Source organism: Drosophila serrata, unplaced genomic scaffold, assembly GCF_035046125.1.
Source record: "Drosophila serrata isolate PLE 108 unplaced genomic scaffold, ASM3504612v1 contig_275, whole genome shotgun sequence".
Lineage (NCBI taxonomy): Eukaryota > Metazoa > Arthropoda > Insecta > Diptera > Drosophilidae > Drosophila > Drosophila serrata.
The window spans coordinates 3,008,601-3,035,804 of record NW_028257173.1 but is presented as its reverse complement, the minus strand read 5'-3'; the positions used below and the strand labels follow the sequence as shown (position 1 = coordinate 3,035,804).

Genomic DNA, 27,204 nt, shown 5'->3' with positions numbered 1-27,204 from the left:
TATGAGCACCTTACATTTAAGAACATTGCAATTTATGTCAAATTAAACCCTTTGATCATTTGCTTAACAGCACTTTATGTGTTGGCATTTTCCAACACTTTTCAGTATTTAATCGATAACTTCGCGTCAATCGAATGAAATACTATACTAAGATACTAAATTATGCAACATAATGTTGTTTACAGGCTTAATAATAATTAACAAAAAAAAACACCGTTTTGTAAAGATGAATTTTATATTTATATAAAGATAAACCTTAAATTTTGGTTACTTTAGGAAATACGTAACGTTAATGATCACCCAAGTTCCCAACTTTTGTCCACCCACGTTCTCAATATTTTTGTTCCATCCAAGTTCTCCACCCGTGTCTTCACACTAAAACGGACATTTTTAGGGTGTTTGTGATTTGGCCGGATGGTCTTGCTGTGGGCACACTGGTTTTTTCTATCGCGGTCACACTGGTCGCTGGTCTGCCGTAAAAATTTCAAGGTGAAAAGAATTTTAGTTTTGTTATTGATAATAGCGAGTGAGAGACTTTTTAAAACAATAAATATCGCGAACTAATTTGCCCAATTGTGGGACACGCGGCGCCCTCGAATTCGAACACCAACAAACGTGAAAAAAGTAAAAAAGGCCGAGAGGCCAGCGCAAAATCGAAGAAAAAACTGTGTATGTGCGTGCGTGTGATTGTGTGAGTGTGACGTGTGCGTCCGCAGTGTGTGTGTGAGAGAGCGAGGCAGCGCTAGGTGGTGCTTATGTGAGTGTGCCACTGCTGCTGCTGCGGCCGTGTGTGTGTGCGTGTAAATTGAATAAGAAAACGGAGCACAAAAGGCACTGATGGAAAATTTATATGCGCTGAAAAATTAATTTATTTGCAAAAAGCCAAAGAGCTGCAAAAAGTATTGTGACAAGCGAAGAGCATTGCGAAAAAGTTGTGGATTGCCGACTCTCCCAAAGAAGAGAGATAGAGCTAGCGAGAGTGAGAGACTTGTGTGTGCGTGTTTGTGTACTGTTGGTGTGTGTGTGTGTGCGAGCCGCCTGTGCCAGGAAAATAGGAAAAACCTCGCCGAAAGTTTTGCAAAAAAAATTGTTGAATTCGATTGTTTGGCGATTTTGTTCGTGCTCGTTTTTTGCACAAAACTTTTTTCGCCAATCTTTTATGCCCGCTTATTCGTTTATTTAATACCTCTCGCCTTTGCTCTCCTTCTTTCTTTCTCTCTTTTTCCCCATTGTCATGCTCTCTTCCGCTCTCTGGCTCGTGCTTCTCTCCGGCTATCGCTCTCTCATTGCCTCTCTCGTTTTTGCTTATGCCAGCCAACTGTCAAAACTGTCATTTACCTTCCTTTTGTCCGATTAGCAAAACGCAACGAAAAACTAAAATCCAAACCAAATTTAAAATTGTTGCCGTTCAGTTGTTATTATTTTTTTATATACCTTGCTCTTCCAGTCAATAAGTTTAATTTTGTGTGATTCGGAACGGATGAAATATAAAGAGGAGAGAGGTAAAATACAATACAAATTGCCGCAACAAATCGATCAAATAATAAGCACCAAAAATAAAAAAATACAAAAAACCTAAAGAAACAACATGGAAAATTCAATAAAATAACGCGGAATATAAAGTGCAAAAATTGTGTAATTGTGTGTGTGTGTGCTTTTGGGAGATGTGATTGTGTGTGTGCCCATCCTTATTGCTCTTCCTCCTTTCCCCTTACTTTCGCACCGTTTTGTTGTTGTCGTTGCAGCTTGCACTTTGTACCTTGGAGTTTCCACTCTTTTTTCATTCTTAATTCTCATTAAAAACGAAGTAAATAAGAGTCTCCAAGTGCTTTTACCTATTTTCTAAACTCTTATTTCTTCCATTTGCTTAAATTCATAATGTCAGCTGGCTGAGTTTTGTTTATTTTGTGTTTCTATTTCGCCTTGATTGTTTGTCAAGTGTTTTGTTATTGTTGTCATTTGTTTCTGTTCCTTTTTTTTTTGCAACTTTTTACGTTTTTGCAAACTGATATTATTATTTATTTTATTTTGTTTTTGTGATTTTCGTGAGAATTGAAGTTTAAAATTACGAGTTATTGATTTTCTCGGTTAGTCCACTTGTGATCTCGAATTAAATAACGGTACCTGGCATTGAAATATTGTTTATTTAAAAAAAAACCTACTGTTTACCCATTCTAGAAATTATATTTGTATCAATAGTTATTTGAAACCTGCTTTCCTTGGTAATATTGCAATGTTACAATATTTTAAAGGTTCTCTTCCCTTTCAAGAATATTAATACATAATTTCAACTTTATATTAGAACCAGTTTCCATAACTCTAATTAGCTTTGCCCTTGAACCCTTGAACAATCATAATGCCTACGACGATCATCCCTGCCAGAGGATCTCCGATTTCAAAAGACAAACAAAAAAACTTCAGCCGCGTGGCAAAATATATGCTTCCTTTGCACTATTCTGTGACTACTTTGTAATAGTTACTGAACTATAAGTTTCTGTTTGGAATAAGATACATTCCAGGTTCCGCTTGGCACATGGCACAGAAGTAGGGAGTTTTTTTTCCAAGAGTTTAGGGAATAAACAACTTTTCGTACTCGTCTGAGATCTTAACTTTTTTTTTATAGAATAGTTTTGAATACAAAGAAATAAGACCTAAGGGATCATGTGCAGACAGTCACGTCAACCAACCAGTCATGTCAACCTCTACACATATTTTGAACTCGATTTTGTAGTGCTCTAAATAAATTATTTATTTGTTTATTTACTTGTTATATTTGTTTTGGACAGTGTTGCAATCAATACGATACGATCAGCTGCTGGTTGGTTTCGATTAATCTAGAATTCTCGAGAATTTTAGGGAAAATGATTAGGATATAATTCTTATAGATCATATAGCATAAAGGTGAATAGCCATAATAATATATTTCTCTTGCTGTATAGATATAGGTTCTATTAATATTTTGATTACTATTATTTGATTTCTAAATTATTTAACCCAAGCTATTTGTAGCTCTTTTATCTAGGGTAATTCCCCATATGTACGTTACCACATTCTCCTTAGTTTCCTTTTATAGCTTTTATTGCTTAAATTTGTTGTTTTCAATGGCTCAATTCGATTGAAAAATTTTATTTGATTTGATATTGTATCTGAGTATCTCATGGATGCACAGCATTGTCATTGTATCTTTGACTTGTTGTTGCTTCATCTGCGTCGCCTTTCCTTTCTCTGGCTCTTTTATATCGTTTGATAAACATTTTCATTGCCTTCTCGTGGTCTCTCGCTCTCGCTCCCTATTTCTCTTTCGGATTCTTTCACTTCCTCCTACAACGCCTTCGTTTTTCTTTTCCTTTTCCTTTCGTTTTCCTCCTTATTTTTTGCACTGTGAATCATTTCCTTGTAGAGAGAGTGGGAGAGGCAAGGAGATGTCCTATTAAAAGGCAGAAATGGAAAGAAATTGAATTTCTCGGATTGAAAAAGCTAACATTTTTTATTTTAATTTTAATAAAAGCTTTAAATTTTTTCAAAATATTTTATGATAAAATTACGAATCTATTCAAAATAAATCAACAGTAGTCTCGTCAAAAGTTTAAATGAATTAATTTACAGAGTAGCTGTACCTTTTCAAAATAATATATAGTTTTATACAATTTTTAAATTAAATTAAATTTTATAATTTTTTTTTTTTGTAAATTTCCCTCGGGTGCACTGCAAACAATTTGGTACATTTTCCCCCCTTTTTGCCTCTTTTATTCTTCGGCTGCTGCTATCATCATCAATATTGATTACCGGCAGCTGTCCGCAAGAGAGACAGAGAGAGAGAGAGCGAGCGAGCGGCGGCTGCTCTCCAATTTGCACTTTTTTTCGCTGCTCCTTTTGCGGTTTGCTAGGTATGCGGCCTCCCCCTCCCTCCGGCCCGCCCACTTGTAGGCGCCCACGTTCAAAGGAAGAATATGTGGCAGAGGCAGGAGGTAGTGAGAAAGGAGGAGAGAGCGCCAACAGGCTCCCGCTCTCGCACGCTCTCTGTCAAATTGCAATTTGCTCAACGCGCATTCGCTTGCTCTCTCTCTCTTTTCTTTCTCTCCCTCTCCGGTGCTATCTGTTGTAGTTGCTTTTTATTACATTTGTTGTAATTGCTGTTGCTGTTGGTGGCTTGCCATCGATTTTATGCTTTGTCGTTGCAATTAGTTCTTCTTCTGTTGCTTCTTTCTTGTCTGCACTTTTAGTTCTCATTTTCTTTGCCACATCTCGGCGCTCTCCTTATTATTGTTGCTTTTGCCTATTGAGGCAGTCAAAGTGAGAGAATAAATCCTATTTTCTCCGTGCACTCTTTCCACCGATTTGTTGTTGTGTTTGCGAAATCTGGTGCCTACAACGATACTTTGATTATTGGCTATATAAAGGGTTAAAAGGGGGGTCCAAGTCGATTGTCTAGATTCTAGAGATTGAGTTATTATAGGAATGTGTTCTTAAAAAAGGTGGGGCCAAATGGGTATTGTAAAGGATAAAATCCTTAAATTAATTGCTCTTGGAGGAGGGTTATGAATAGTGTGACCAGGGCGTGGAGAGAGTGTGAGTGATGCGAGGTATCCTGCGAGTCGAGGAAGTGTGGCCAGTGTTTAATAAGATGCAATATTCTCATCCAAATTATTATTTGCCTCGTTTTCTTAAATGTGATATTTAATATTTAATTTGTTTTTATTAGATAAAGAAGAGGCATCACTCAACACCTGTATGGCGTGTGTCTCAAGAACAAGGCCAATAGACTCTTAAAGACCTAACAAACAGCAGAGCCACAAAAAAACCCACCTTGACTGAGTGCTACGACCAATGTTGACCTATAACTGATTTTTTTCTCTCTTGTTGTTCTTCGGGTTTGCTGATTTTGTGGCTTCTATCTGTTTTTTTGTTGTTGTTCAGCTAATTCCTCTTTTAGCCACGAAATAATCAGATTTTTTTGCGTCGTTTATAACTCGATTAGGCAAAAGAAATAAAACAAAATGAAGCTATAGAGAAAGAGAATAAACGAGTAACGTCAAGGTCTTCACTTTGCCTTCTGGCAGGGCACACGCAGAGTTCAAAAGTAACTACAGGGATTATTCGAATATATTCATTTAAATTAGCAACTTAAAATTAAATATATTTTGCTCATATAAAATACAGCAATTTTTGACAATAGCTAATATTTTTTTCTAATATTTGTATTTATATTTAATATATATGTTTCTTAAATGTCTTTCTCTTTTCGAGTAGTCACTGTACTCAAACACACATATTCACAGTCTTTTCTAACCAGTTCACGCAATTTATGAATGATCGTCAAAGCTTACGGTTATTAACCAACACAAGTGCCCAAAAAAAAGGGAAAAAAACGCGCGTGTGCCCCGAAAATGTTTGCAAACTTTTTTGGCAACTTTTTTCTCTCTCGTTTTTTTTTTGCGTCGACTCATTTTGTGGCTGCCTTTTATCTTTCTCTCATTTGTGATTTCCGCAAACGAAATCGATTAAATAATGAGCGGGAAAAAAATCAATGCCGAAAGAAAAATAAATATTTAAATACTCAATTGCAAATGCAAAAATAAATAAGACGATAAGCGCAAAGAGAAAATGAGAGGAAGAGATATATCTTTTTTTGCACAAAAAGTTATTAAAGACAAACAGTGGGGTTTTTTTTTGAGTTAGTTCGGAAGGAAGCCCCTTCTTCTAATGTAGCACTTAACTAATTCAACAAAACTACGACGTCGTACCCCACAACTCAGACAACTCAATGAAATCAATAATACAAAAAATAACAAAAAAAGACACGAAACAAAAAATAATGAAAAACACACAAAAGCATCATCAACATCATGTTCATGATGATGATAATAAGCGAACATAAACTACGCAGTTATGAGATTTAACTAGATACTTGTAGAAAATCATTTAATAAAGCGAGGCAGCAGATTGGTTTTTAACCTAAGCCCAGCACCCGATAGATAAATATTTGTTAAATCCGTTGGAGAATAAAGTTTTGATAATAAAAAACATTGATAATAAATTCTTAGAGAAACCAATGTTATTTTATAAGTTATAAAAATGGTTTACATTTCTTTTGCACTTAAAAATTATAAGTAAATTATTGCTAAATGCTATTAAAATCTTTTACAACCTTAAGGGGTTTTCCTTTCTTAAAAGTATTTAGGTGAAATTAATTAAGCAATAGCAAACCTTTTATTGAGTAGATCATTATTAATGCTTGGCCACAATTTAAATGCATTTGTGGTAATTACCCAAATGAACTCTTGACAAATGTTTTTCCACTTGGGGGAGGTTTCACCCCTTTCCCTCCATTCTCTCCCTCCCTCTTTGTCTCTAGCCCTCGTATTACGTATACGTCGCGTTGTTCAGTGCAATTATTTACCTTATCCCTTGGCTTTCACCTTCCGCCTTTGTCTCTATCTTCGTGTGTGTGTGTGTGTGTCTGTGTGCCGGCATATCGCTTCATGTGCATTTAATTTAATAAACAAATAGAAGAAAATAATATTTATGTTTATTGAATACATCTATATATCTTGGTAATTGAATTTAATTCTGACCGTATCGTTCTCTTTCTGCTCTGCTGTTTCACAGGAATTTCATTTCTACAATTTACTGCAATGTGCTAGTAAACGGAACCGAAGAAATTGATTAATTCTACGAGAAAGCCAACAACAAAAACGGAAAAGAAAAAAATAAACAAAAGAAATTGTGCGTGTGGAGAGGAGAGATGACAAAGAAGGAAAAGTGCAACCAATATAAATTATATAATATATAGAAGTCTAAATCAAATCCTTAGTTAACCAAAATCACCAAAATATTTTCATAATCAATAAGTAAATATTTTAAGTGTGTGCCGCCGTCGTCTACTCAAAAGTCAAAGTCCAAAATTTTAAAGAAACGTAACAACTTAAAATATTGGAATCCAAGAATCGAATCGAATCAATTTGGAATTGAATCGATTAACAGCTGTGCTGTACACATGCACCACCACCTGTGTGTGTGTTTCGAAGGGGTGCACACGTGTGTGAGTGTTTCGTGGCAAGAAATATAATACTAAGTATAGATTTAAACATAATATTTAACAAAAGAAAGGAAAAAATTCAACAAAGCCAAGCGCTAGATGGCGCTGTCGCTGCCAAAATCAGCTGTGCTCAGTGTTGGTGTCCCACACACTTCTACTACTACAACTACGAGTGTTGTTGTTGCCGCCAATAAAGCGCGGAAAGGCAGATTATAATAGCATCCCCTAAATTAATTTCAATTTATTAGCCTAGCCCCAAACCCAAATCAACTCCCCAACAATACAACAACAACAACAACAACACAAAGAAAAGAAAATCCAAGTGGAAATAAACAAGAGTTTCGCGTTACTTACTGTTGTCGGTTCAAACTTGCCTCGCGTCGTAATCGTCGCGATCGTCGCTAGTCCTCGTATCGGATCGGATCGGATCGGAACGGAACGGTATATAGTACGATATAGTGCGGTATCGGATCGGATCAGATCAGTTGGCAGTCGGTGGCACCTGACAACGCAACGCAACGTTTCGACTAAACCTAACCGCTATTATGCATCGGTGTCGTGCTAAAATCGCATTCGAATTGGCGGGCAAGCAGCAGAAGCAGCAGCAGGAACAACAACTGACAGCTAACTAGCCAAAATAATAGAGAAAATAATACCATAAAAACAACAACTAGACAAGCAAATAACAACAACAAAAAAACTAATTCAATAAACCATAGTTTATATCGTAAACATTTTTTTCCGTGGCCCAAATAATCCAAGAATCGTCAGCAATCCTGGATTATTTGCTAAAGACTTTGCGGACGCTGAAATCCAATCCGATTATGGCCGAGAATCAAAGTGCGGCCAGCGAAGATTCGGGTCACCAACAGCAACAACAACAACAGCAGCAGCAGCAGCAGCATCATCATCATCATCAGCAGCAGCAACAACAGCCTCCACTAGCCAGCACCTCCTCATTAGTCAACGCAGTCAGCCCAGCAGCAACGAGTTTAGTTAATCAATCGCCCACCAACTCGCAGGCCTCTTCGCCGGAAAACTCCCAGGAAGCCCTGCCCCTTGTGCGCCGCCAGCAATCAGCAGCAGCAACAGTTGCAGTAGCAGCCACCAGTAGTAATACCCCGCAGCAGCAGCAGCAACAGCAGCGCAGCAGTCTTAGCAATATGTTCGATCGCACGGTCAATGCCAAGTTCAAGACATCGGCTGCTAATGCTGGAACTGGACAAAATCCTGGACGCAGAAACTCCATGCTGACACCAGCCAAAGGAGCCAGTGTGGGCGGCACTGGTGGCAACATACGCAAGCTGACCAAGGTAAATTCGCTGACCAGAGACTACGCCATGTGCTATGGCCCCAACATCTATCAGAACAGCAACAATGCCGGCAGCAACGCCGCAGCCACTCTTCAGCGTACCACCAGCGAAAGTTTAAGGTTAAACTCCCTTAATCGCGTATCGCGGGCCAGTAGCAACACTAGCCTGCCCACGGCCACGGTCACGACCACATCCACATCCACATCGCTGTTACCCAAGTCCAGCAGCAGCAGTGGCAGTGACAGCAATGCAACCCCGCAGCAGCAACAGTCGCAGGCGAGTGGCAACAGCCGCAGCCGCGGCAGCAGTGGTGGCAAGGCCAGTTCACCCAACAACAACGGGGCACGCGCTGTGGGTGGTGCAGCGGCAGCTACAGCAGCAGGGCCAGCAGGAGCCATTGGAACGGCCAGCCATCATCATCAGCCACATCACCACCACCATCACCATCATCATCACCAGTATCACCACCACCAGCAGCAGCATCCGCATCAGACTAGCCTCAGCCAGGGACACGCCTCATTGACCGTGTCTAGTGGGGCCTCTGGATCGGGATCCACTGGCGGTTCTGGTGCCGGCTCCACCACACGCAAACCAAAGACGACTTCCTCATTTGAGATCACCTCGGTGACCGTGGGTAACCCGAAGCTGAATGCTGCCGGCGATACTGGCGACGAGTCGGCCGATGATTTGGACGAATCTCACACGGATGACAATAGTCGGATAACGGATCTGGAGAATGAGACGCCCTCGATGTCGGAGGATACATTCTCCAAGGAGGAGGTCTACTATGCCAACAATGCACTCAGCACCAATGCTCCCGTAATCCCGACCAGTTCGCAGTACGGCCTGGTGGTTGTGGATCCCATTGGGCCCTCCCTTGGCCAGACCATTCAAAATGTGCAGGTAAACGTGTCGGATAACATCATCAATGTGGTGAGTGCCGCCGTTACTCCCGGTGGCACCAAGAAGAAGGACGACATCAAGGAGACGCAGCATCGCAGTGAGCGTTTTAAGGTGGTCAAGATCGAGTCCACGGAACCGTTTAAACGGGGTCGCTGGATGTGCATGGATTACCTGGACCACTCCAGTGTGGGCAGTGGTGGTAATAACAACGAAAAGACTGGTTCTTCTTCCGAGGCCACAACGGATGGCGTTGGTGGATCAGATGGCCCGCCGCAAAAGACCACCCAGAGCATGATCCTGCCGCCAACCCAGAAACTGAACGAGAATCACCTGGAGGCCAACTCGACCGATGCCAATTGGAACTATGCGGAACAGCAGTCGCAGCAGCAACAATCTGCGCAGCAGCAGCAGCATCAGCAACACTCGCAGCAGCAGCAGCAGCAATCCTCGCACCAGCAGCAACAGCCACAGATGAGTGCCACGCCCAGTGGGGTGATGACAGCGCCGGCCACAGTGGTGCACGGGATGCATCAGCTGCACATGGAGGCCCAGCAGCAACAGCAGCAGCAGCTCTTTGACAGCGTTAATGCCAATGCCAGCTCACCCAACCCACAGTCCGTGGATACCGGCAACATGGGTTATGCTCTCACGGCGGCCATGCAGCTACAGCAGACGTTACAGCAATTGAAACAGCGCGAGGAGGCCATGGAATCCGGATACCAGAATGGCGGCGATGTTCCTAGCGTTGCGCCCAACAACAACAACAGCGGAGGAGGAGGAGGAGCTGGTGGAGCACCAGCAGCAGCAACAACTGAGTCGCAGCTAAGCACCAGCTATGTAGAGCAGCAGCAACCATTATCACCAGCCCCACAAACACCTCAAATCACACCCACATTCGCAGCTGTGGCTGCCGGGCAGGCTGCCCCCAACTTCCAATTGGAGCCGCAGCCACAGGCAACATCTCAGATAGATGGCATACTTCCACAGACACAGTTTCCTCAACAACAACAGCAACAGCAGACCCCACAGCAGTCGACACCACAGCAACAAGCCCCACCATTAGCAGCAGCGGCAACTTCAGTAGGTGGCACTGCAGCAGCAGCAGCAACTGCAATACAGCAACAGACTTCAAACACTTCCAATGCAGCGGTGACCACTGGCCAGGGTCAGACATTGCCGCTCCTATCACACATGACCAGCTACGAGCAGCAGCCACCAGCTGCCGGTGCAGGAGGAGCAACTACAGCCGGAGCAGGAACAGGCGCGGCAGCAACATCGGTTGCTGTTGCCCCGTCAGTGATTCCAACGCTACATTTGCAAAGTGCTCCTGCCACAATTGCCGATCCGCAGCAGTTGATGGTGCCGCAGCAGCAACAGGATGAACATCAACAGCAGCAGCAGCAACAACAGATTCCGCCAACAAATATCGCGAGTGCTAGTGCCAATAATAGTAATCTAAACCTAACGAATCCAAATGTTGTGGCCAATGCAGAGCCAACGAAAAACGCGCTGACCTTGACCGATGAACAACTGACCGCCGCAACAACAGCAACCGGAGCAGCAGCAACATCAGCACCAGCAGCCACATCGACATCAGCAGCAATGCAGTTACAACAGCTACAACAGCAACCAAATGCAGAATCCGAGACTGAAAGGTGAGTCACAAGAAGAATATTCATACTATTCCATGGTAATAGGAATTTCTAAAAGCATTTCTATGGGGATTTTCTGAGAAATTGATAGGAATAAATATATATTTTTCAGGAATGAACAATAGGAAATTGATAACAGCATCAACAGAAACTTTAGAAAATTAACAAAATATTTATAATTGAATTTCAATCGAAATTACTTGGTAGTAACCAGAAACATTTCAATTGGAAATCAACGGCGTCTCCTATCTTATCAGTTTTCCCATTTTCCTGTTCAAATTGAAATTCTATGCGCTTCAGTTCATTCACAAAAAGAGCTTGTGATCACATTTACGACTGGAATTTTCAGTCTTATCTCAACTAGTATTGAACTGATCAAATATTTACACGATTAAACACAAGACGCTGCCGCTTTGTCTACTTTTTTTTTGTCTAAAGCGGGAGGAGGAGACTTAATCAATTAAGTCAAAGACAGAGGAGCGGCAGAGCCCGAAAGTTATTTATGGACGGACAGAGCCCGAGACTTTGGTTTGCATTCGACTATTTTTAGAACGCACAAAGCGTTGTTGTTTGAACAAGTTTTGAGAACGTCCGATGGTGCCCTCCCCTAGAAAATATTACACTGGCTTACACAGAGTAACTAAGAGATATTAGTAAAGTATAGATAAGGGAAACTTTGTGGGATTTTATAATTTTCATATCCTAAAGACATGTTTTTTAAACTCTTACAAACTCTTTAATTTGCAAAATATATCATTATTTCTGAGAGTTTTATTTTTAGTTTTACACCTTTAATTTAAAGTACTTTCAAACCTAAATTATTAAATAAAAATAAGTTTAATTTTAGTACAATTTCCATGCAGTCTAGTGTTGTAGTAGTCTAGGGCTAGTTTCAGGTTCATTTCAAATCTCTAAAGTGCCAACACGCGCCGCCTTCTCTTCCCCACTGTGGCTTAGCTGTCTCTCTTTCGAGCACAAGAAATAATTTCGCCACTCAAATAATTTGTTGTTGTTTTTAGCTTTTATTTGTTGTTGCTATTTTTATGCTTTTTTTTGCTTTGTTTGTTTGCAAATTCGCCTCTACGTCCATTTGCTGGAATTGCTTGCTTAGGCGGGAAGTGTAAAAAATCATAGAGAGATAGAAAAGGATAGACAAAAAGATATGGAGAAAGAGGGAGCGACCTCTAATAGAGGGTAAACCTCATTATAATAATTTATTTAATAAAAATTCATCAATGAAATTAGCCATGGAATGTGTTGGAACTTTTTTCTTTCTTTTTTTTTGTGAGAACCAATATGTGATTCTGTGGGGGCGGTGGCTCAGTAACAATAACAAAAACAACACGTGCATGACACAAAAGGTCGCTTTAATTAAGTTCGTTTTAAAGCGTACAAAAGTTTACTCAATTGTCATACACTGCAAAAATATGCCAAACTAGTAAATTGGCATTAAAGATATAAATTGAAGAAAATTACGATGATAAATTGTAATAATATGCAAGGTTTATTCGATTAATTCAAAGGTCTTAAAGGCTATTTAACAATGGATTAATGGATTAGCAAGACTGAAATTTTGTTTTTCAGTTTTTAAATACCAAAATCTATAATCGATAATTTAAATTCACGATTTGTTTAAGCCAAAACAATAAACTGCAAATTGCAAAAATCCTTAGTAAATTATTACTAAATAATGAACGTTTTTATTAAACAATAAAATGTTTGTTCATAACCAGCTGTTGACAATCTCAAAGCTTTATATCAGTATAATGTTACCAAACTGATTGACCAACTTTTTTCAAGCTAAAACTTGGTGACACTCTATATATATTTTATTGTTGCCCCTTAAGGCTGCTGATGACTAATTTGTTTGCCATAGAAAAAGCTTATTGGATGACTCACTTTTTAGGGGGGTTTTGCATTCGCCGGCTAAATCGAAATGATTAAAACTTAGGAGGGTAAAATGCATAAAAAACCAGAAGGATTATTTTGCAGTAGCTTACATTGAGCGAATGCCAAAAGATTTAAGAGAGACGAGTCGAGACGAGACCAAAGTCAAGGCAAGTGAAACATGTGTCTAGATACCAAGATATATAGCAGAAGCACAGTAGTAGTAGATACAAAAGAGATATGTGTATTATATATTCTTGGCAGATTGCGCATTTGCGTGTGACGAAGAGCGGACCGGAGTCAAGTGCCTGACTGCAACCCCCTTGGATTCTCGTTTCTTTGTCTGTTTTTTTTTTCTTCACTTCCCAAAACGAAATGCAACTGGAAAGATATGTAAAAAAAGGGGGGCTGAGACTCTGGCAGCAGCAAAAGGCAAATTACAATGAATTATGTGGCTTGGGTATTAAAAATAGCCAGTGGAGTGTGCACCAGCAGCAGCAGCAGGGGAGTGACAACGCGTCGTATGAGTAATGCCTGGCCATATGTACATACATACTTGGTAAATGGTTTGTTCGTGTTTGTTTGCCGGCTTAGCAACAACTCGAAGATCGAACTCCGAACACCGAATACCCAACTGGCCCTGCACTTGACAACAACTTCCCTTTTCGATCCAGTGCTCCCCTCCTCCTGGAACCATTCCAACCATATTACATCTCCAAACCGGACAATTTGTTCGTGTTTTTTTCTTCTTTATTAGAGCAACTGATTGATGCACCCATGGGCCCAAGGGCGTCTCCATCCATGGATCCATGCCTCATGCTCCTCGAGTCCACTTGTGTCATGTGTCTTCTCTTGGACAAGTGGCCACCAAATAGAAGAAAATAGCAGACAGGGAAAAGGGGGCAGACATAACTGGTTTTGGCCCTGTCCATTGAAAAGGAAAGTCTTCTCCGCTGAATGACACTCGATGTTGGTCTCTGTTGCAACAACAATTGCCTTTGTGGATCACTTTACCCTTATTATATAAGAAAAGAAAGATTTGCTTGCATTGACTAATGAATAAAAAAGGAGCTTTTCTCTATATTTAAAGTAAAGTTTAAGGTGTTAAAGTATCTTACAATAAAGGATCCTATTAAAAGAATTAAATCTTGGTTTCATAAATATAAAACCCCAATGTTATAAGAAAACACGGGTTTCTCTATAAATAAGCAAAGTATTATTTTTAGCTCAAAGAAGCTGGGGTCGGAAAAAATTTTTTTTTGAAATTTGAAAGCTGGAATCGTTTGCCCATCGTTTGCCCATGTTTGCCCACCTTTTACTTTTTTTTGCCCACGTCCAGTTTTGAAAATATTCGACTTTGAAAATTTTCATCATTTTTCGAAAAACCAAAAGTTGACTTTTTTCAAAATTTTTTTTTGGAAATCGCAATAACATCGTTTGCCCACGTTTGCCCACCCTTTAGAATTTTGAAAAAACTTCAAGTTTAGAAAATTTTCAAAATTGTACTGGGAAATTTTGAATTTTAAAATTTTGAAAACTGGAATCGTTTGCCCATTCGTTGCCCATGTTTGCCCACCCTTTACTTTTTTTTGACCACGTCCAGTTTTGAAAATATTCAACTTTGAAAATTTTTCAAAATTATAACGTTTGCCCACCCTCTAAAACTAAATATTTTTAACAAAGAACGTTTGCCCACCTCTTAAAACTAAATAAAATCGTTTGCCCACCCCTTAAAATTAAATATTTTTAACAAAAAACGATTGCCCACCTCTTAAAACTAAATAAAATCGTTTGCCCACCCCCTAAAATTAAATATTTTAAACAAAAAACGATTGCTCACCTCTTAAAACTAAATAAAATCGTTTGCCCACCCTTTAAAATTAAAAAATTTCGTTTGCCCACCCCTTAAAATTAAATATTTTTAACAAAAAACGTTTGCCCACCTCTTAAAACTAAATAAAATCGTTTGCCCACCCTTTAAAACTAAATAAAATCGTTTGCCCACCCCCTAAAATTAAATATTTTTAACAAAAAACGTTTGACCACCTCTTAAAACTAAATAAAATCGTTTGCCCACCCCCTAAAATTAAATATTTTTAACAAAAAACGATTGCCCATCTCTTTAAACTAAATAAAATCGTTTGCCCACCCCCTAAAATTAAATATTTTTAACAAAAAACGATTGCCCATCTCTTTAAACTAAATAAAATCGTTTGCCCACCCTTTAAAATTAAAAAATATCGTTTGCCCACCCCTTAATTTTAAGTTTTTATTATAAAAAACGTTTGCCCATGTCTTAAAATTAAATATTATCGTTTGCCCACCCCTTAATTTTAAGTATTTATATTAAAAATAGTTTGCCCATGTCTTAAAATTAAATATTATCGTTTGCCCACCCCTTAATTTTAAGTATTTATATTAAAAAACGTTTGCCCAACTCTGAATATTAAATAAAATCACTTAATGTGTTATGTTTACAATTGTTAAATCCGTAATATCGGTTGCAGAAAGTACTTGTTACGAAAAAAAAGACAAATATTACAAAATTATTATAAAATCTGGTTTGGAAATGGTTCAAATTGCTACGTTATAAAAATTCTACTAAAAATTTTACAATTTAATTTTTCCGTTTTTTAATTTTGCATAAAACATACCAGCTATGGCCGAAAAACATCTAACGACAGGTGCCAGGACAAAAAAACACTACTGCCGCAAACATGTTGCAGACAGAGTGGCGGCCATACCATATAAGTCGTTGTTGCAGAATTGTGATCCCGGAACATTACGATTTCTACCGCCTATCTGACGCCAAAATTTCAGTGAAATTGTTCTTATAAAGTTTCAGGCATGAATGATCGCAACCGACAGTCGTCTGGGAAGACTTCATGTGGCGCCTCTGCCTGCGTATGCCAGACCATACAAAATGTGGGACTACCTGAGGCAAGGACTTGCTGGCGCCATATATAAAGATGGGAATATCTGCATATTAGAATACAGGGATCTATATATGTAAATACTACTAAATAATAGACGTAAAGGCGCCACATGAAGTCTTCCCAGACGACTCTCGGTTGCGATCATTGATGCGTGAAACTTTGTAAGAAAAATTCCACTGAAATTTTGGCGTCAGATAGGCGGTAGAAATCATAAAGTTTCGGGATCACAATTCTGCAACAACGACTTATATCGTATGGCCGCCACTCTGTCTGCAACATGTTTGAGGCAGTAGTGTTTTTTTGTCCTGGCACCTGTCGTTAGATGTTTTTCGGCCATAGCTGGTATGTTTTATGCAAAATTAAAAAACGGAAAAATTAAATTGTAAAATTTTTAGTAGAATTTTTATAACGTAGCAATTTGAACCATTTCCAAACCAGATTTTATAATAATTTTGTAATATTTGCTTTTTTTTCGTAACAAGTACTTTCTGCAACCGATATTACGGATTTAACAATTGTAAACATAACACATTAAGTGATTTTATTTAATATTCAGAGTTGGGCAAACGTTTTTTAATATAAATACTTAAAATTAAGGGGTGGGCAAACGATAATATTTAATTTTAAGACATGGGCAAACTATTTTTAATATAAATACTTAAAATTAAGGGGTGGGCAAACGATAATATTTAATTTTAAGACATGGGCAAACGTTTTTTATAATAAAAACTTAAAATTAAGGGGTGGGCAAACGATATTTTTTAATTTTAAAGGGTGGGCAAACGATTTTATTTAGTTTAAAGAGATGGGCAATCGTTTTTTGTTAAAAATATTTAATTTTAGGGGGTGGGCAAACGATTTTATTTAGTTTTAAGAGGTGGGCAATCGTTTTTTGTTTAAAATATTTAATTTTAGGGGGTGGGCAAACGATTTTATTTAGTTTTAAGAGGTGGGCAAACGATTTTATTTAGTTTTAAGAGGTGGGCAATCGTTTTTTGTTAAAAATATTTAATTTTAAGGGGTGGGCAAACGAAATTTTTTAGTTTTAAGAGGTGGGCAAACGATTTTATTTAGTTTTAAGAGGTGAGCAATCGTTTTTTGTTTAAAATATTTAATTTTAGGGGGTGGGCAAACGATTTTATTTAGTTTTAAGAGGTGGGCAATCGTTTTTTGTTAAAAATATTTAATTTTAAGGGGTGGGCAAACGATATTTTTTAATTTTAAAGGGTGGGCAAACGATTTTATTTAGTTTAAAGAGATGGGCAATCGTTTTTTGTTAAAAATATTTAATTTTAGGGGGTGGGCAAACGATTTTATTTAGTTTAAAGAGATGGGCAATCGTTTTTTGTTAAAAATATTTAATTTTAGGGGGTGGGCAAACGATTTTATTTAGTTTTAAGAGGTGGGCAATCGTTTTTTGTTTAAAATATTTAATTTTAGGGGGTGGGCAAACGATTTTATTTAGTTTTAAGAGGTGGGCAAACGATTTTATTTAGTTTTAAGAGGTGGGCAATCGTTTTTTGTTAAAAATATTTAATTTTAAGGGGTGGGCAAACGAAATTTTTTAATTTTAAAGGGTGGGCAAACGATTTTATTTAGTTTTAAGAGGTGAGCAATCGTTTTTTGTTTAAAATATTTAATTTTAGGGGGTGGGCAAACGATTTTATTTAGTTTTAAGAGGTGGGCAATCGTTTTTTGTTAAAAATATTTAATTTTAAGGGGTGGGCAAACGAAATTTTTTAATTTTAAAGGGTGGGCAAACGATTTTATTTAGTTTAAAGAGATGGGCAATCGTTTTTTGTTAAAAATATTTAATTTTAGGGGGTGGGCAAACGATTTTATTTAGTTTAAAGAGATGGGCAATCGTTTTTTGTTAAAAATATTTAATTTTAGGGGGTGGGCAAACGATTTTATTTAGTTTTAAGAGGTGGGCAATCGTTTTTTGTTAAAAATATTTAATTTTAAGGGGTGGGCAAACGATTTTATTTAGTTTTAAGAGGTGGGCAAACGTTCTTTGTTAAAAATATTTAGTTTTAGAGGGTGGGCAAACGTTATAATTTTGAAAAATTTTCAAAGTTGAATATTTTCAAAACTGGACGTGGTCAAAAAAAAGTAAAGGGTGGGCAAACATGGGCAACGAATGGGCAAACGATTCCAGTTTTCAAAATTTTAAAATTCAAAATTTCCCAGTACAATTTTGAAAATTTTCTAAACTTGAAGTTTTTTCAAAATTCTAAAGGGTGGGCAAACGTGGGCAAACGATGTTATTGCGATTTCAAAAAAAAAAATTTGAAAAAAGTCAACTTTTGGTTTTTCGAAAAATGATGAAAATTTTCAAAGTCGAATATTTTCAAAACTGGACGTGGGCAAAAAAAAGTAAAAGGTGGGCAAACATGGGCAAACGATGGGCAAACGATTCCAGCTTTCAAATTTCAAAAGAAAAATTTTTTCGACCCCAGCTTCTTTGAGCTATTATTTTTCATCAACAAGAAACCTCAAAATCTGTACTGATTAATCATCAGTATTCGCTTTAAATCAAAGAATTTTTATTGCTACAATATAAATCCGTTGTTTTGCTTCTAGCGCAAGCATCTGGAATATAAATTCTTGTTTGCTTACCAAGAATTTTGCAATATTTAAATAACTTTTATGACAAAAGATAAATTCCATTAACTTCTTATGCCCGACTTGGCCCCCATGGTCAAATGTTGTCATCATCATCCATGAGCTGAGCTCATAACTTGTACTCATAACACACACATTCGCAGAAAGCTAATTTTGCCATTGTCCAAGCTGTCAATTAGTCGGGCAGAAGTAATCAAGAAAATTCTCTCTATAAAGTTGAATATTTTATGCAGAATGTCTGCTGACAATGTTCTCTACGTTCTCTGTTCGTGGTTTCTTAGTTTTAAATACAGTGGTTGTTCTTTAAAAAGAATTTATAGATTATTTTTATCTATGGAAACAATAAAGCTACGAATAAATTGCGAGATACCACCTTATATTATTTAGAAAATGTTAGATTCTCTAAAGCTATCATAAAGTTTTTAAGGTTTTATAATAATTTTCATTATTGGCAACATCTATAATCTTCAATCTATCTACCCAGATTATTATCTTAATATTTCTGCAAAATATCACTGTACTTAAACCTTGGGTTCTCTTTCTTAGCACTTCAAGATTTAATTTTTATACCCATCACATGAGCCTTGGGCCATTGTCTTTCTTCTTTTTTTTTTCGCAACTTTTTGGCATATCTTTTCCGGACTTTGTTGCTATATTTTATGCATAACAATGTTTCACTCACCGCCTCAGTCCCGACTTCTCTGGATATTAATTGACAGATTTACTGCAATTGGTTTTGGTTGTCCAGAGGCCAGCGACCGACTCGTTCGATCAGCCGGTCTCCTCCAGGCCTCGAAACAATCCTCCAACAGTGTGTCTTCCGCCTGGTGCGTCATCGCATCCAACGGGAAGAAGAACCTGATAAGAGAAGGAAGGTGGTGGAGGAGACACCTTTACCTTTTACCTGTGTCCAAATCCCCTCCGGAAACATGAAACTATATGGCATATCACTGTATGTGGGATTACCTCATGCGTTGTTAAAATCGCGTTCAAGGCAGGGCCCAACAATAACCATATATATATTCCCAAATACATATATGTTATATATATATATATATATCGAAATGTTAACTTGACGCGTGCCTGACATTGACCGACTTAGAATAATTGAAAGACACCCGAAACAGGAGCTGGGAAAAAGGGGGGAGGTTAGGCCTGGGTCTGTTCTTGGATTTCAGTGAGTGACCTCGCGAAGTGAACTTCCGTAATGGGAGGCGCCAAGAAATGCTTTGTCAATTACTCACTCCTCTTCTTCAATCGGAGTTGATTCATTCGGGAATATACATATATATAAACATATATGTACGACAAAAAATAACAATAACAATTGAAATATGAATAAAAAAGTAGCCACAAACTGAGAAAGAACCCTGCTCCACAGAGTAATTATTGTTTGTACTTGCAAAGCGACGCTAAAATCTATGTCAAAGTCATATAGAAAGGTATATCTGTCTTCGTTGTCAGATTTCTGAAATGAACTGAACAATCATAAAGAAATTATCAGACACCTGCTCGAGGTTTTCCGCTGCTCAGATTTCCAATGGCAAATTAAATAATTTTTGCAAATATATGAGACTGGGAAATGCTCTAGTTTTAATGAAAACATTAACATTATTTTACCTTTTATACCCTCAACTTTAAATTCAAAATAATTTGGATATTCCTGGACATCTCTTATACATGTTTTGGTAAATTTAGTTCTATCATTTATTCATTTAAAATCAAATGAAACCCTCATTTCAAATATTTATAGGGTATTCTTTTAGTAATAAATCATATACCATGGCCAAAACCGATACCTCCTTTTTCCATTTGCTTGGCGCTTCCAGTTTTTGGTTTGCTTTTTGCAGAAAAATCTCTTTTTTTGCGAAGGAATGAAAATATTGAAAATGCTTGTATTTATTTTTTGCCACAAGGTCAAAAACATTCCCGCCTCACATGAGCCAAAATATATATATCTTACTTTTGCTACTTTTCCTTGGCCAAAACTGCTGCCTGTTTTGCTTTTTTAATGCCTGTCTTCTTTTGACGCATTTGACCTACTAAGGAAAGAACTTACTGTTTCATTTTCACGCTCAAGAGCCTGCTGACGCGGTTGTCACTTCCGTTTGGGATTTAGCCTTATCAGGATGGAAAGCCACCAGTTTGGAGTCTCCCTTTTCCCCTAGCAAAAAAATAAAATAAAACAAAAGCTGCCGGCCTGTTCTCGTATATCAATTGTTTATCTAAATTATCTAGGAAAGTGTGTGTATTTGTGTTTGCCTAAAACAAATTGTAACCGCACACAAACGCACTTGTCGAGCCAACAGATTGTACAAATGTATCTGCATATCTGGATATAAAAACCAAACCAAACAGCTGAGACAACAGAACTTGGGAGGTTAGGAAGATTGATTTTTTTGGGTGGACCAAATACATTTGCGAAATTTTGTCATTATTTTCTAAGAAGTTGTTTAATATTTTAATACGGTAAAGGGATCTTAAGGTTATTATTTTAAAAGAATTAGTGACTATTTTATATAAATTTTTGTTAACTGAACACAGTATTATTGAACCCTATTATCAGACTTTCTTTTAGCGTTATAGATAATTTGCAATACTAATTTCTGTTACTTAGAAAAATGCATGAACGTATGGAAACCTTACTCACTGGGTCTCAAGTGTTTTTCTTATAAAAACGTAAACAACTTAGTCAATGCACTTGGACTATTAAGATTAAATTGTAGTCTAACAAGACCTAATGGGGATTCCTTAGATTGAATTGAATATAAACAAAGCTTAAATAAGTAATATGGTAATATGGTATAGTATTTGTTTAAGTTTGGGTTGCATTTGGTATTTATGAAATATTATAAATATATTATTAAATAATATGATTGTTTTTGGTCTGAAGTTTAAGCTTTGATACAATTTTATGAGAACACTTGTGACATTATAGCTTTCTGATCTTTCATGGTTTTTCCCCCTAACATTAAACAAAGTCCCAAAACAGCTTTTGCAAAATTAAATCATTCACTTCCTCATAATGCATTACCCCTACACAAGCATACATTTCTATTTATTTTCGTCTCGTTTTCATCTGAAAATGCGCCATATGGGGGGACGCTGTCTAACCCCTGCATTCTGCCCGCTTTCCCTCCCCCTTTTTTAGCTTACATAAAAGCCACGCTTTACGCTAAAATGAGCTTCGCCTTATGCGCTGCGCACTTACTCGCTCGCTGCCCAAGTGCGGCGAAATATTGTGATGTAAAAAAATACAAAAAAATAAGTAACGAAATGTAGTAAAAACTGGAAATAATTCGCTTTACGGCGGTGTGTCAGGAAAATGTAACAAAACCAAAAACACAGCTTGACCTTCGTTTGGGAAATTTGATGCTCGGTAAGAAGTGGGGGAGATGGGTGGGGTGTGCACGGGTGTGCTAATCTAGGCGCCACAACAACTTTCTAATTGATGATGAAAATTGGAATGAGTGCAAATGATTTGTTAACTTGTATTTATAATTACCATTATTACGATAAATGTGGAAATTTTTAATGGAATTTCGAGGGAATTTTAAACTTAGTAATAATAGTTATAATTTACAAAACGATTTATAACATACAGGTCGATTTACAACAACAATAGCTGTAAGTTTAGTGTCATGATAAAATATATATTCAACAGTTTGAAAATTGTTTTGAAAAATATTGATTTATGTAAAATATTGCGTTGTTTTTGAGTTACATAGCTTATAGATTAAACAGTAATCAATTTATAATATTTTAAATTTGTCTGTAAAACAAAGTTAATGGTTTTATTCGGATTTTGTTTGTTGGTTTAACTAAACAGGTTTTAAAAATATTTTTGGGAAATGAATAGAATAAAATAGGTTTTTCTGTTGGTTATTACCTTTTAAAATCACCAAACTAAAGCTTGTAAAGTAGTAAAGCATGTGTAGTTAGTATAAAAAATAGGTTAGCCGTACTGGATATTAAGAAAATTTGTTTTAGAAAGAAATTCATTTTTGTTATCATGATCAGAAAACCAGATAGTTTGAGGTAATAATAATTTATACAAGGGTATGTTAGTTATCCGATATATTATATAAAATATTCAACAAACATTTTTTAAATACTTTTCAAAATATGTTAATATACCTTGGAATTTCAAAAATGCTGGGTATCAAAGAGACGTCTGACGTCGTTTTGTCTGTGTGGCGTCTCGTCTCCAAATCTCACGCACACTGCCCCCATACTCTCTCTGTCTCTCTCTCTCTCCCACACACACACGCACGCATTGCTGAGAGCTTTTTGCAGTAATTGTAATTGTGTGTTGTGATTATTGTTGTTGTGGTTGTTGTTGTGATTGTTGTTATTGTTGGTAGTGCAACGCGATCGTTGGCCGGCGCATTACAACAAGCAGTCTTTCTCTCTGACTTTCCTCTCCGGCATTCCCCCACGCTCGCTGGCATTCTCATTTTCTCTCACACACACCCAACACACACTCGCACACACACACACACACACATACAATGGCAGTCGTTTTGTGTCTAAAAATAGACACAAATATTGAAGTTGATTTTTATACGACCATCGTCAGTTGATGCCGCCCCCCTCCCACTTTTCCCCCGCACCCACTCAGCCAGCTCCCCCCTGCCACCTCCCCATTTTGTTGCTATCAAGCATCGCCTATCAATGTGCGACTATTTCACTTCTTGTTGTTGTTATAGTTATTATTATTGTTGTTGCTCTTGCTGTTGCCGCTGCTGCTGGTGCCGCCGCCTTCATTATAATGCGTTGTTGTTGTTTAAAAATAAACTCTGCTGCGCGTGGCATTTTTTCTTTATTTCCTCTCTCATGCTTTTTGTGAAAGACAGAGAGAGAGAGAGAGAGAGAGAGAGAGGGAGGGAGAGAGAGAGAGAAAAAGAGTGGGTGAGAGACTGGGAGAGATAGTCTTCTGTCTCTTCTTCTTCGCGCCTTGATTAAACTCAATGAAATAAATTAGACTTAATTCATGTTTTCAGGCAGCTCTTTATTATAACAAAACCCTTTAGTTATGTTTTGAATATTTGCTCAATTTTTGTTTAAATTTTAAATATATAATTTTTAAAATGTATGTCATTTTGGAACAATTTTAATATTTGTTTCATTAAAAAGTAGTGTTATAACTGATCAAAATTTATTTCCTAAATATTGATTTTTAGAAATACATTATTTTTCACTCTCTTTAAATTGAATTTTAAAAATTCGAATTCAATTACATCCTCAACAACTTCTCAAATTCTGCACATAATTTTCTAGCTTAAATTTTTTGCTTCTCTTTTAGTAATTTGTTTTATTTTTTCGCGCCATCATTTTTAGCACCTTATTCTATTTATTTTTTTATTTTTATTTTTTGTCTGTGGCTGTCGTTTTTGTTTGTTTTCTTATTTAACGCCACGAGCTGCGTTTTCTCGGATAATCTTTGGGAATGGGTTGCCGTTCGGTGAGTGCAACAATGTTGCCCCCTTTCCAAGTTGATGTTTAACCCACTGATGCCAAAAGCCAAATGTGTGTGAAAGCTTAATAATTTATTATTATAAAATTTTCCACTAACTTAGCTCAAAAAATTAGAAGCAATTTGTTTTGTTAAATTAATTGTTAATTATATTTACTTAGATTCAAAATGTTTACCAAAACATCCTCCAAGTACAAATCACTTGCCCATCTATTTTTGCCTCAAATATTCCATAAATAAATCAAAGCAAATTCCATTTCCATTTCCATGTGAATCAGAAAAATTCCCTTTTAGTTGCCAGGCGAGAATATTAACAAAGTGTGTGGCTGGCTCTTCGCTCTCTCTAATCAATATAAGAATTGAAAAAAAATATAAGAACCTGACGACTCACAACCTGCCCCACTGTGTTGGCGAACTGAAATGCTGAACAGGTGTTTCCAAGTGACGAGAACGGAACTTTTAACGCTCGCAATTAAATGCGAAACGCCAGCAGAGGGAATACCTCAGAGATTATGCCTACTCTTGATTGTTTCAAATTATTATTTTTTGTATATTCTACACACGAAAAAACTAAGTATTTTATAGAAGCTATCAGAGAATATATTATAATCATATAGGTTATTAAATTATTACAAAGAATTAAAGAGGCAATTACATGTTTGGGAAATTCAGAACTGATAAGTAATTATGATATATACATTTAATATTAATATATTACATTAATAATATATAACTATAAAATATAATTTATTGTATTCCATGAATACAATACGATATCCAAACATAAAGTTGGGAATCTTAAGCTCAATAAGTTATAAGTTATAAGTTATAAGTTATATTAAATAAGAGTTCTTGGAATATCATAGTTACAAAAATTTCTATACCAATCACTTCATTTTCCAAGTAAATTTCACAGTTTTATACATTTTTGTTGTGTGTAAATTTGACACTTTTCTCCCTTGTTTTAAAATGTTAGCTGCAAAATAAAAAGAACAACATAAAAGCAGAAAATTGAAACCTTGACAGAGCGTGAAACGCCTTTTTATTGATTTATAGGCGCCTCTTCATGCACTCGAATCGTCTGATTGATTGATTGATGATTGGCTTTGACTTTGGGTATTGACTCCTTACATATTTGCAAGTCAAATTGAGTTGAAAAAGCAAAGAAACCAAATTAAAAAAGTGCAGAGCAAAAGCGGCGAACCCAAAAGAGAGGCAGTCGGTGGCAATGGGGAAAAAGTCAAACCCGAAAATAAAGAACGAAATTATTGATAGACGTCAGTTGGCTGGCTGGCTGTGATCTTATAGATAGGAGAGCGAGGGAAAGGTGGCAGGACCAGAGCACATGATTTAAATGCTAAAGTCAAGAATAACAAAGAATCGAAAATAGAATAAAAGGCATGAGGCTAAGGCAAAGGAAGGAGAACAGCAAACAATATCAGGCATATTTATTTGCTCATAAATTTCTACGGTCCGCGAAAGATAGCAGCCACAGAGACACTCTTTCCCCCATCAGCTCTTTCCCTTGATGATTCTTTTGCCAAGTGGCTGGTGTGATTCTACCCACAGTGGGTCAATAATCGCAATCAATTGAATGAGTTTATGTGCCCAGAATGCAAAACGGCAATTTCTCATACAAAACCCTCCTACAGATTGAGCATGTCCCGAATATCTTGGGGAATTTATTTAAATTTAATGAATTTAATGCGGCTGACAAGTTCGACGCCTTCGCTGATTTAACACCTTTAAGGGTACTAAGTACCAGGTACAAGTGCATTTATTTCTTTCAATAACATTAATGCATGTAGAACAAGAAATCCTACACACCGCAAAGAACAGGAATTAGTGTAAAAAACTATTAATTTAGCTATTAGAAACAAGTCTTTTAAGACTCTAGACCAATTAACCAGAATTGCTATGAATTTTAAATGATATTTAATTAATTGTAAAGATATAAATCAATTTCTTTCTGTTCTTATTCAATAACTGCGAAATTCAATAAAAAGCGAAAGTACATTTATTAAATTGCATTGAAAGACACCAAGTTTGTTTGCTTTATAAAATGTTACCAGAATCGAGTCCTTTCAAAATATTGCTGAATAGACATGACCATTAATTAACTTTCTTTCCTTTTCATTTAATCATGTCAGTTCTCCGTACAGTGCCAAAAAGTTGTCTGAGTTCATTTTTATTAGCCTTTTTTTTGCATGTCAAACTTAATTTGATATTTTTGGCAAAACAAAGGACGGAGCCCCTTCCATCAACAAATTTTCGGACATGAGTTTGGGATGTAAACAAAAACCAAAATCGAACTAACAAACGAGGCCAAATTTAAGGGAATGGAATTAGTTTGTTGGATTGCTGAAGTTCCCTGGGTCTCAATTTTAAGCAAAGGAAGATTGTTATATATGATTTTAATAGTAATTTGAATTTATTATAACTGAATTTTATAAATTAATCTTAACAACTCCATGGTTTCATTAAAATAGCTTGTTCTTAAATTTGTTCCAAAATCTCGCATATGAACATATGATTCTCAACTGGTTCTAACATCCCCAGAATGAAGTGACTTCTGCCGGCCATGTCTCAGAAATGTGTTGTTTTACAAAAGTTGCAAGTCATTGTTTATTAGTGTTCAAAGTTAGTATCTGATCATAGATACTGGTAATAGATATTTGCTGTTCAGAGTTACTTATTGCTCGTAGGTAATTACTGATCATAGTTACTTACTGGTCATAGATACTTATTAATCATAGTTAATTACTGATCATAGTTACTTACTGTTGAAAGATACTCACTGATACACTATATTTAACAAGCGTTTCTCTGGTAGTTATATTATTTGGTATTCCGATTTTCAAACTAAAAACGAAATTCTATAAAAATAAAAGATAGCTTTGAATTAAATTAAGTAAAATATGTTAAAAACTGTAAAAGTTACAATTTCCTATTCAGTGCGTTGCAAACTTCTGACTGCAAGGGTATAAAAAAGAAAAGAAACCAAGGGTCAGTATGTTATATTTTTAATCAATTTTACGGATTTTACACATATTTTTTTACTTATTCAAATTCTCATTATTCCAAATAAAAAAATTGAGACTTCTCAAAAAACCAAATTGTGTTTGCTCTCTTTTACTCTCTCTCAAAAATAATACTTTCCTCGCATTCACTATCTCTCAAAAAAGTGCCCTCCTCTGCGCTTCTCAACCAGTGTACTTAAGCACCGTAGCAAACAAAATTATTTTTGTTCTTCTTCTTGTTCCTTTTTAAAGTTTCTAATTAAATTTCAGTTTAAATCCAAGTCATTAAATGCAAGTCATTGTTTATTAGTGTTCAAAGTTAGTTACCGTACATACATACTTACTTGTCATAA

The 27,204-nt window shown here is 36.7% G+C and overlaps 1 protein-coding gene across 8 annotated transcripts in view; it reads left to right on the top strand.

Annotated features, from left to right (window-relative positions):
• Positions 1-222: 222 nt before the first annotated feature.
• The window catches only part of bun (TSC22 domain family member bunched), a 118,466-nt gene continuing 91,484 nt past the window's right edge, over positions 223-27,204 (top strand). For 3 of the 8 annotated variants that reach the window (XM_086834762.1, XM_086834756.1, XM_086834761.1), the window contains exons 1-2: positions 223-489; positions 6,610-10,910. In XM_086834762.1, coding sequence (XP_086690888.1) covers positions 7,864-10,910 — 3,047 coding nt within the window. In that variant the 5' untranslated portion in view covers positions 223-489; positions 6,610-7,863. Of the gene's footprint in view, positions 1,503-6,609; positions 14,008-18,199; positions 25,649-27,204 lie in introns of those variants that run through there. The other 5 variants (XR_015272127.1, XM_086834757.1, XM_086834759.1 and 2 more) reach the window with 5 other exon arrangements.